Below are 11,613 nucleotides of genomic sequence, written 5' to 3' on the forward strand. Positions count from 1 at the left end.
ACTAGTATTAGTCCTTCATAATGCAACAAAATGCTATACGCCAAAAATGTCTAGGAACCAACCTTATTAACCTGGATGAGCCCCCACTTGTCACGAACCGGCTCAAAGTTCATAACAAAAGGGAGACAACGTGGAGACAAGGAATAACAAAATATATTTATTAAATAAAGCAAACTAAATACTATTAACAATAGTGTGTGTAATCAGTAATGTAAGTGAGTGTTTTGCATGCATAAATGTGATAAAGCGGGTGTTGAAAGGTGCCAAAGCAAACAACCAAAAGGCCACAAAAAAATACCACAAAATCTATATATAAAGGTGTCTGCATGGAGAGAGTCTCCCCCAACGAATGGGGAAGAGGTGCATTTTTCCTGGGACACACCCGAGCCCAGGTGTGTCCCATTTCTCTGAGGTCCCTCCATGCTCCGCCCACCGACATCATATTAAGGAAAACAAGAGCAAAGAGAAAGAATTCGGCAGACAGAGTGGGAGGGTCGTCACACTGATCGCGTCGGTATGTTCGATACAAATGTCAACATTTCTACATACACAGCCCTGATTGGCAGATAGGATCAACTAGACTCTAGTCTAGAGCCTACCCTGCTTACCCCTTCAAAGTAGGAGGATACATTATGCAAATAATTGATGACTGGTTATTTGTCAGAATAATCAGATTGTGATGTCATGCTGGGGCCAAAAACTCCATCCCACCTAAACATGCTGAAATTCAAATACAAAAAGCTCTTACACTAGTAAAATGGCATTATCATAGGTTATTTCAACCTCATAGTGGTGAAATATCATTAAGAAAACAGGGAAATCATGTTATTGACTGCACTGTCCCTTTAACAAAGTTGACATGGGTTTGTTATTGAAGAATCCCCATTTCTATGTCATCAGCTTAAAGAAATCGAACTGTGGTTCTTATACTTCTAAAAATTCTATTGACCATAAAATACAGAAATATTGTGGTCATAGAGACGTTATGAGAGTGTACGCTGGTCTTAGAAATGTAATTAAAAATGTATCAGCTCAAAAAGCACAACCAATCTATTAAATGTATAGCCATCGGTTTTGGTATATGTAGGAGAAGCATGTGTAAAACAATATATATAATAGTATAATAGTAAAGACACACAATTGTGTGTGTCCTTGCTGTTGCCAGTACACTAATAACAAAGAGAGGGGGAAACATCTCACTACCAGAAAATAATGGGCAAAACGCAGCGAGCACCAAGCTCTGATGCCTATTCAAAGGAAACATTTTAATTTCCTCCACAAAGACACCCCAGCTGTGTTACAAGCCGAAGACTAGCTCCCTGAGGTCATGTCTCCTTTTAGTGGGACTCTGGTACTTGAGCTGAAGGCCTTGTTGGTGAGAGAGTACAGTTAATAGATTTTCTTTCTTCCCTGAGCTGTTGTTGTACAAAACTATTATGGATTTAGAAAAATTCTTGCTGGGGCTCTTTTGTGCCTGGGGTCTATGGTAAAAGGAGAATACAAAAACAGACTCTGCCTAAAACCCGGCCTTCAAGCAGAAATGCAATTTCACCAGCTCCCCATCTGACAGCAGCAGTCCATTTTCACCGCAACAATGGCCGCCTGTTTTCTCTCCCAGCCGGTGTGGAACAATCAGGTGGGAAGAAAGGTAACAGGTAATGTAGAGGTAAAGGGGAAGGGATGTTGGCGTCCAGCAGTGTTCACCCTCTGTGACCCCTCAACACTGGACCCCTGCCACCCCCACAGACTCAAAGGTCCTGATCAAAAAACAAAGGATCAGGGACATCGACATGCGCGATGCATCAGTCACAGGTTTTGTCTATTCCACTGAGTGAGTAGATGGGTGACAGGAAATTATCTAGAGAGAACACCATGTTTCTTGAAAAGGAATGCCCAGCTCTGCCATCACAACCAGAGTGAAAGTAATTTATGAGGGAACAATATGGAATTTCAGTTCTGTGTAGTCCTGTACCCTTTGTTAAGGCAAGTGAGAGGAGGACTGGAGAATCTAATTGGATACTGGTATGTTCAAACCGCAGTGCCCTTGAAGCTGGCGAAATAATACTGGAGGTAGAGCACCATTCTGTGATTTCTAAGACATAGGAAGAGACTTGTAAAGCCCAACACATACCCAGATACCAAAAAAATACATAATGTACCTTGTACATAATTGTATAGAATTCACACATTCTATACAATTCTAAACAAATCAAAATTGATTTGTCACATACACATGTTTAGCAGATGTTATTGTGGGTATAGTGAAATGCTTTTCAATTGAAGGAATTTGTGTGTGTGTGTGTGTCCAGTCATTGAGTGTGTTCATCCCTGGGAATGCGCTGCAGCTGTTAATCTCCAGCACTTTGGAGTCGTCGTTGTTGGACCCTGGCTCCCACAAGCATGCCCCACAGGCCCTTCCCAGAGGTGCTGAGACATGCAGCGTTGGACAGGGGGCACAGTGAGGTGGGAGGGACTGTGGGAGAGGGGGGGGGGGCTCAGCTCAGTGGCCGGACCCCACACAGCTGCTCTCGTTCTTCAGGGAACCCAGCCGGGGAGCGTCGCTCAAGCGAATAATGCCACTAATGAGTGTGGCCATGCGGCACAGGCGGGGAACTGGAGCGTCACTCCCGCAACACTACAGCCTGCCTGACTGGCTGTGGTGGACCAGCCTAAGCTTGGACATGAACATGGGGCAGGCGGGAGGAAGAGCAGCAGAGCTAGGAGGCTCAGGACAGGCAGGAGACATCCATTGGGCAGCTTAGTAAGGGCAGTTGGTAGTCTTTAGGCCAGGGAACTTTAATAAACAGGGCATCACAAGGAATGTGAATCTACCATATGGGAGATGGGGGCGGGGGTCTAGGAGAATGTGGTGGGCTGGGTGAGGGTGGCTCAGCTGGCTGGGATAAGGTGGAATTGGCTTGGTCTGTACAGTTTGGGATACGCATGGCTGGGCTACAAAACCACTTTTGTGAAGAGGTAGAATCATGAAACAGTCATGGCGAGTGCAGAAAAGACGGAATACAGAAATTTCCAAGGAAATTAATCCTGTACAAGCCCCTTCAGAAAAGAATTTACCAAAAAGCGTATTACATATCATTTCAATTGGAGAAAAAGCTGTATAATGAATCAACTTCACAAGTTTTCAGTTGTTGCCACCTGTGTGGCCTCCAAACAGCAGCTTTTCATTTCAGTGATGTCAGCCGTTATGCCATACTGTGGCCCTGACCAACATGAATGGGGAGGTCATCACAGCTTTCGTCAACTTAAAAACACACCTCAGTGCATATTTTAAATGCAGAAATGTGCTGTAACAAAGCTTTGAACATTCTTGAACCTGATGCAACCACGGCAAATTATTAGTTGACATATTTGCACAGTAATACCTCTGTTATTACATGCAACATTCTCAGAGGATTATTGACCTACACGGAACATGATGGTTAACAATAGGGATGTAATGACTCACCAATAAACATTTGAACCGGGGACTGATGCGTAAGATATGAGTGCATCTGTTGCAGTACAAACCGATCCAAATTACGCATATGCATCGGTCAGAAAACCCATTCAAATGTTAAGAATCGCCTTCACTAATGATGTGTTTTACTCATATTGTTTTATAACAAAAAAAAATTTAACCATTTTAAAAATCTGATGAGTCCCCTCCTTCAGTTCAGTAGCCTATCGAACTTGTATGCATGTAAGTGCATACAACTGTCAGATAACAACTGTGCACACAGTGCTGTTTTAGTTGAGTGACAACCAATGTAAATTGTTAAGAGGTCATTGTTACCAAAAGCGCTGTAGACAATTGTACTGCATGTTTTACCGGAGTTGTGTAGCCTACGGGAGTGGAAGCAGCAACTCCGATCCAACTGCTGATTGGGGTTTTCAATCATTCAGATTTGATTTAGATTGTTCAGGTTCATCATAAGAAATAGTTTTGCTTTAAAGTGTCAGTGTATATAGTCATTTTTACATGAACAGCGTAACCTCATAAAGGACAGCAATCATTTTCATTCATTGGTCAGAGCTTAAATTCCAAACGGTATAAACCAGGGTTCCCCAACTGGCCCCCCAAATTAATTATGAATATATTTTTTATATATATTTTTTTTTAATAATAATAATAATAATAATAATAATAATAATAATAATATATATATATATATATATATATATATATATATATTTTTTTTTTTTTTTTTTTTTTTTTTTCTCGCACCCGAGATGCAAAACCTCCCAAATGCAATGTCCCAAGAAGGAATTTACCCAACCTAAATAATGGAAAAGTTAAATTTGAACCGAATTCATGAGGAGAGAATGCAGGAGACAGTCAACTAATAAAGCAGGCAGTGGAACATTTTGTTGTGCTGCTGAAACGTAAAACTGCAACCGCAGTGCAATCAATAGAAGGTGAACAGCGCCTGGTACTGAAAATATTGCTAACTTGCATAACAAGTGTTGCACAGCAACATACAGAGAAAAACTACACCAGTCGAGTAATTCATTTAAATAATCATATTCATTTTAAATTTGACTTCACAAACAACAAGAAGTCTATTTATATCCCCCAGGAAAGTCTATTTCTTCCGAGCCTATGCCTATGTAAAATAACAACTGGCTGAGGTAGGCTTACACTATGACGCTTAACAGCATCTTTCACAACAACAACAAAAATATGGCCTAACAGGACAAAAATGTAGCATAAAGAAAAACAATAATTTAAAGAAAAAAAGGCAACGTCTGAATGTCTGTATCGGGATAGCCTGTTCCCGTAACGACAGAACAAACAGAAAATACTGTCAGCTTGAGACCTAAATATCCCTGGATAAGCACTCACGATAATGTTAGTATTTACTAAATACAGTCATATAGGCCACTAAGCTACTTACTCAATCGGAAAAGTTGTATTTTCCCTCGGTCACGATCTTGTGGATGTCGGGTGAGATGGATGTGATTTTGACCTCGATTGACTTATGTGAAAGCCGGTTCCCTGTCGTGAGTCTATATTGCGTACATAGAGGAAAATGAGTACTATTATAGGTGTAAGTCGATCCAAACATTGTTAGCACATAAAATGCAAGTTTCTTTATTGTGCGGTATTTCTCTGAGCATCCCACCCAAAACACACAAGGACTCAGCACTCCTGAGTGCATCCCTGATTTGGCTCGATGTCTGGAATTCAATCAGCTCAGTTTGAATTGAGGCCTCATCCAGCGAGAGTATGGTTTTCTTAGCAAGGGAGGAGAAGTCTCCACCCGGGCGGACTGTGAAAGGATCACGTACTAACGCAATGATATCTTTGGGCTTGTTGTAGACTTCAAATCTGGTGGAGAAGTTGTCCCTCAGGTGCTTGATGAAATCTTCCACCACCTCTGTGACAATACTGCGGAGTGCAGTAGTTTCTTCAGTGTGCTGAAGTGCAGTAGCCTTCCAGATGACAAGTCCAAATCGAACAACTCAAACTTCGAAGTAAAGGCCTCAAGTTTTTCCACCATGTCCACAACAGTTTTCCCTCTTCCTTGTAACGACAGATTTAACCGGTTTAAGTGACAGAATACGTCAGCCAAAAAAGCAGTGTGCGTAACTTGCAGTTAAGGCTTCAATGTTTGTGTCTGGCCTCTGTCTGGGGCGGGAAGGCCACTTTGAAAGTTCTATGCTGAGATTAATGATGTCGGAGATTGAATTCTTTGCAAACAGCGACATTTTCATTGCAACTAAGACACACTGGCTTGGCATTGGGAAAATATGGTAAGATGAACGCATTTCTCTCTGTTCATTCTTCCCTGAAACTTACATTTTCATTATCCACTTTTCATTTGATACTTTTTGAGAGCGACATTATCAAGCTAATTGTTCTGAACAAATGTTGACATTAGGAAAAGTAGTGTAGCCTACAGTAGGCTACGTAGACCGATTTTCCCCCACCAATCAACACACAGAGAAAGACAAAAATAATAATTGAATAGCGGCATGGGGATTTTATGAGCGTGATCAGATCAAAATTATTATGTTATTGTCACTGAATTTATTATGTACTAATCAGATGTGTTAAAAATGTTGTTCAATTTGTAGTGTAGACCAACTAATTGTGCTAATATACTTATATACTAATTATGTTCTGGCCCGCAGACTATTAGCTCAGGAAAGAAATTGGCCCGAGATATAACCTAGTTGACGAACCCTGTCTAAACCATTCGCATGCGTATCAAATCTTTAATGAAAGAAGTGATGCACTTCCTTAGTTAACAATGTTATGGGCCACAGCTGCAAAGAAAAAGGTGTCTAGATTTTGGAATCCAAAAAGCCTTGGCCACCAGGGGGAGTTGGTGTGTTTGCAATCAACTCCACATCTTCAGGTGAACATCAATGAGTTACAGGCACCAATGTAAGTTTGTAGAGGACAAGAGTCTCCACAGAGGGTTTCTGCATTCAGTAATAACCAGTATCTCTATGTATTAGCACATATTGTAAACACCACTAGTAATTGCACTAAAAATACATGGAAGTGAAAGGAAGCTGAAGTGCCTTCTTGGAAATCTAGGCTCTAGCCTAGAAGATAAAATGCTTTTTTTTGATAGCGGTTCTCATTTATTAAACTCTTCATTCAGTCCAGCGCCTTTGTCAAAGCCAAGAAACATCAATATTTCATTTTAAAAAGAAGTGGGAGTTGTAGCAGCACCTTGTGCAGTATAGCACTGTTTACCTACCCCTTTTAATTTCAGGTGGTAGCCTGCTGTTCTCTTAGTCTGCAAATAAATATACCTAAAATTGATCACCTTTCATTGAGTGGCTGGCAACCCGTGGCCTTGTCAGGTGTGTTGAATGTGTTACCTGAGGCTGCCTTGACAGAGTGCTTTTGTAGGAAGTCCAGGGTCTGGGCCAAAGCCTTCTTATTGCAGTGAGTGGAGAGCTCTTCATTACATTCAAAACACCTGTGAACGAATTGGAGAGATAGAGAGAGCAGCAAACAAAGCCATCAGCTTACTGATATGGAATTGTCATTCCTTTGAGGTGGTGTGAATAACTACTGCTCACAACATTTACTGGAGATATTCTGAGGCAAAACATAAATATTCAAATAACTTTTCAGTTCAAGATCCTCTGCCTACAATGAACACAAAGGGACAGGAATAGTGCTACATCAGCCTATTTGGAACGGCAGAATGGCTGTAAAAAAAATGTGTTGTCCTGTTATAATCTGTATGTTCCATGTATTGCTGTAGGGTCCTCACCAGGCCTTCCAGGTGCCGAGGCTGATGGTGATGCAATGGGACTCAGGGTGGAGGGTTTGGTGGTGCTTGGTGGAGTGCTGGCTCTCTGACTGGCTACAGCCCTGTGAAAGGGGTAAAGATCACTGTATCACCATTTCTTAGACAGGCTACCACCATCCATACACCACCATCCATACACTTTGCCGGTTAGATTGTTACAAATGAAACAAACAGGGTTTCATTTCTGAATCACATGTCAAGTGCTGCAATTCATATATCAAAATACTGACAAAACCATCAACCTCCCACCTTAGATAAAAGCGTTCAAAATCCAAGCTCACCTGGAAGCCGCACTTGAGGCATACGAGGATGTCGTGGCCACTGGCTGGCTCTCCATCTATCATAGTCCTTTCCCTCAGGCAATCTGAACACATCGACCACATGCTCGAGGTCACTGCCTTCTTGACTGAGTTCAGGTCTACCGCCTTGCTGACATGCTGGCAGGTCAGCCCTGAGGAGCACAAAGTCACATTGATTTTGCTCGCTAACCCAGCATCTACAAATCCCTTAATGACCATGATTTACAATAGATGTCAAATAAAGGCATAATCTGAACTACACGAATCCCCTGCCATAGAATGAATCAGACATGATTGGACTAGCCATTACTAGAGCAGAACATGCGGAAGGCTTATTGGGTCAATTAAACTTTTTTAGGCAGCCTATATAGAAACATATGGTTTTTTCATCACAACAGGGAGCATGAGCTTCCCATGATCTTACCGCTAACTTCGTCCGACGACTCCTCATCTCGAGGCTTCCTCGGCTTGTTAGTCCGCTTAGTCATGTCGGCAGCTTTCAAGGAGAAGGGATCCTTTAGCCGCATCTGTAGCTGTAGATTGGAGAAACATAGGAATATCAATACTACTCTGGGTTTTAAGCAGTGCCCAAAACTGACCGGGCCAAGAGAAAACATTGAAGGCAAATCTAAGAGCTTTGCTGCATGATTTAGTATAGGGCTGGGCAACTCTAATCAATTCAGTGACCTTGTGGTTTGAGTGTCCGCCTGAGATTGGAAGGTTGGGATTTCGATCCCTGACCGAGTCATACCAAAGCCAGTAAAAATGGGACCCAGTGTGTCTCTGCTTGGCACCCCGCATTAAGTAGATAGATTGGGGGTAAGGACCTGCGATAGACTAGCGTCATGTCCAGGGGATATACTTGTTCAACAACCTGCCTCAAGCTACAGAAACAGGACATCTATTCTAACTTGTGCAAGGTTACTTACTTACTGGGCATCTCTGGCATTGATGGGCTGCTGTATGTGCAGGCTTTTGTGTCAGCCCAGCCCCAACACACCACCAGATTCAAAGAAGCACATAGTCATGGTCTTGAATTGCCACCAAAATTAGAATTAGTTTAATCTAGTGTGGGTAAAAACTGTAAAGTGGCCAGACTGATGATGCCTGGTCTCCAGCGTGAACTAACGTTAGGAGGGCACAGTCACACACAATAATCTAAACGACAATAGCTGAAATCTGTTTTGTTCTGTAAACTAAAGTTAGGAGGGCACAGTCACACACAATAATCTAAACGACAATAGCTGAAATCTGTTTTGTTCTGTAAACTAACGTTAGGAGGGCACAGTCACACAAAATAATCTAAACGACAATAGCTTAAATCTGTTTTATTCTGTAAAGATGTCGACAATGGTTCATTCAACTCATTTATAAAGTCATCAATTTCAACACGATGTAAAAGCATATGACACAGCTCTATTTTGTATAAGGCCATAGCTACAAAAACAGAAAACAATACGTTTAATTAGGTTTCCAAATCTATTTTAACTGGGTTACACTTAATATAACAATATAAAACCAAGTCAAGCAACGGTGAGGTTTAGCTAACGCAGTGCATGACAAGTTAACTAACGTGACAGGTAGCTACTAGTACTGTCAAATTGGTCGCCATATAGACTGTAACGTTAGCTGGCCAAGTTAACTTGAGAGTTCGTGGTTTTTAAAGCTTTTTACTACTAGCTACTTAGCTGGCATGCCACAATGCCTATGACGATTTTAAAAATATAATGTTGCTAACATGAAACAACTCACCTCTTTGATTTTGCCCTTAAACTGGCCAATGAGCTAGCCGGTTAGCTAGCTAGCTAATATGTCAACACACTGTAGCGTCGTAGCTTATTTCAAACGATGAATAACTTTATTGTAGGTCATACACGACAGGAAACTCGAATGGAGTCCATATAATACTTGTAGCTAGTGTCCAAAACGCAAAATACAGTTTCAGTTAAAATTTTGACTTTCTAAAACTGTCGGGAACATCAAAAGCTAGCATCTGAACCCACAAAAAGTCACATGGTCAAATTGCTGAAGTCAACATGTGACGCAATACGGTGGCTCGTTGAGGTTAAACTCAGCTAGCAGGAAAAGCGAAGTTGTGATGGAAGGAAAGTAAATTATAGAGCTATATTCTTAAGAAAATATGTATGATCAGCGTATGCCTGTGTAAACATACTACATATTTGATTTGAGAAGTGCGCTTTTCTGTCTTTTGCACACGTGCAATGTTGCGCATGTTTGTCAGAAGGACAGTACTTGATTGTTTTGCAGTTGAACACTTTCTGGGATTGAACGATTTTTGCATCTGAAGAGCTACATGTAGCTAAACCTAACCCTAACCATTTTCCTAACCGTATCCTCATTATCCTAACCTGCCACGTTAATTATCATAACCAGCTACGTTCATTCTCATAACCTGATACATTAGTTATCTTAACCTGTTATGTAAACATTTTTATTTAACCAGGTAACAAGTTCTCATTTACAACGGTGACCTGGCCAAGATAAAGCAAAGCAGTGCGACACAAACACATGGAATAAAAAAACGTACAGTCAATAACACAATAGAAAAGTATATATACAGTGTGTGCAAATGAAGTAAGATTGGGCAGGTAAGGCAGTAAATAGGCCACAGTGGCGAAATAATTACAATTTAACACTGGAGTTCTAGATGTGCAGAAGATTAATGTGCAAGTAGAGATACTGGGGTGCAAAGGAGAAGAAGAAAAAAACAATATGGATTAGTTGGGTGACTTCGTTGAAGTCAAGGATTGGTAGGATAGTCAGTTTTATTGAGGGTATGTTTGGCAGCATGAGTGAAGGATGCTTTGTTGCAAAATAGGAAGCTAAATGTGAGTCCGGAAGGAGAGTTTACAGTCTATCCAGACACCTGGGTATTTGTAGTTGTCCACATATTCTAAATCAGAACCGTCCATAGTAGTGATGCTAGACGGGCAGGCAGGTACGAGGCAGCGATCGGTTGAAGAGCATGCATTTAGTTTTACTTGCATTTAGTTTTACTTGCATTTAAGAGCAGTTGGAGGCCACGGAAGGAGAGTTGTATGGCATTGAAGCTCGTCTGGAGGTTTGTTAACACAGTGTCCAAAGAAGGGCCAGAAGTATACAGAATGGTATTGTCTGCTTAGAGGTGGATAAGAGAATCGCCAGCAGCAAGAGTTATTCCAAAATTAATTACAATTTAAAATGTTCAACAAGTAAAAATTCAGTCCAACATTAATTCAAAATAATCAACAATTCAAACTATAAGTAATCAATTAAAATTAATCAAACCAAATGGTCATCCAATCAAACAAAAGTAAAGAAGGAATAATTAAATAAAAAAAGGAATGAGAAAAATCGGTTAGTCAATTCAGTCAGTCAGTCAATTCAGTCCGTCAGTCAGTCCACAATGTGTCTTTGGGGAGGGGAAGGGTTGAGCTGGCAATTGCTGGATGAAGGTGACAGTTCTGGTTGGTCAGTGCTGTGTCCAGGGTTGGTGCTGGGCCTGGGACCAGGAAAACCTGGGTTGGTGTTGGGGCCAGGTTATAAATTGTGGTTGTAACAGGGCTGGAAAACCAGGGGTTGGTGCTTGGACTGTGGGCCTCTGAGAAAACAGGAACCTGGGGCTGGGTCGGGATCTGTAGAGGGGAGGAAAGACAACCTGAAGAGCAAGCAGACACAAGGGAGCCCTAGACCTGGAGGTCAATTGTGGCACTCCCCTGTGGTCCACTTGCTCCGGGTGAAGGTCAGGTGTTTGTTCCCTCCTCCGCACCTCGTGGTCTGGTGCTGGGCCCGGCCAATGGGATCTGGATGGGTGTTGGTACTGATTCTGGATCTGCAGAAGGGAGGAATAACAACTTAAGAAGCAAGCAGGCACACAAGGAGCCCTAGAACCAGGGGTAAGTGATGGCACTCCCCGGTGGTCCGCTCGCTCCGGTTGACATTAAGCCACGGTGCACCTGGCTATGGCTGGTCTAACCAATAATGGAGTGCTGATGTTACACTGTTGATCCACCGACTGATGTTACACCCATGGCTGT

At 41.8% G+C, this 11,613-nt stretch overlaps 1 protein-coding gene across 2 annotated transcripts in view; it reads right to left on the reverse strand.

Annotated features, from left to right (window-relative positions):
- The window catches only part of LOC118364194 (ubiquitin carboxyl-terminal hydrolase 45-like), a 46,650-nt gene extending 37,005 nt beyond the window's left edge, over window positions 1-9,645 (reverse strand). Inside the window, exons 1-5 of one of the 2 annotated variants that reach the window (XM_035745503.2) lie at window positions 9,329-9,645; window positions 8,001-8,109; window positions 7,559-7,728; window positions 7,239-7,339; window positions 6,838-6,938 (exon numbers count right to left, since the gene is read on the reverse strand). In XM_035745503.2, the coding sequence (XP_035601396.1) occupies window positions 6,838-6,938; window positions 7,239-7,339; window positions 7,559-7,728; window positions 8,001-8,103 (475 nt within the window). In that variant the 5' untranslated portion in view covers window positions 8,104-8,109; window positions 9,329-9,645. The remainder of the gene's footprint in view (window positions 1-6,837; window positions 6,939-7,238; window positions 7,340-7,558; window positions 7,729-8,000; window positions 8,110-9,328) is intronic. The other variant, XM_035745504.2, reaches the window with a different exon arrangement.
- Window positions 9,646-11,613: the final 1,968 nt, after the last annotated feature.

This window comes from Oncorhynchus keta, chromosome 31 (genome assembly GCF_023373465.1).
Source record: "Oncorhynchus keta strain PuntledgeMale-10-30-2019 chromosome 31, Oket_V2, whole genome shotgun sequence".
Taxonomy (NCBI): Eukaryota; Metazoa; Chordata; class Actinopteri; order Salmoniformes; family Salmonidae; genus Oncorhynchus; species Oncorhynchus keta.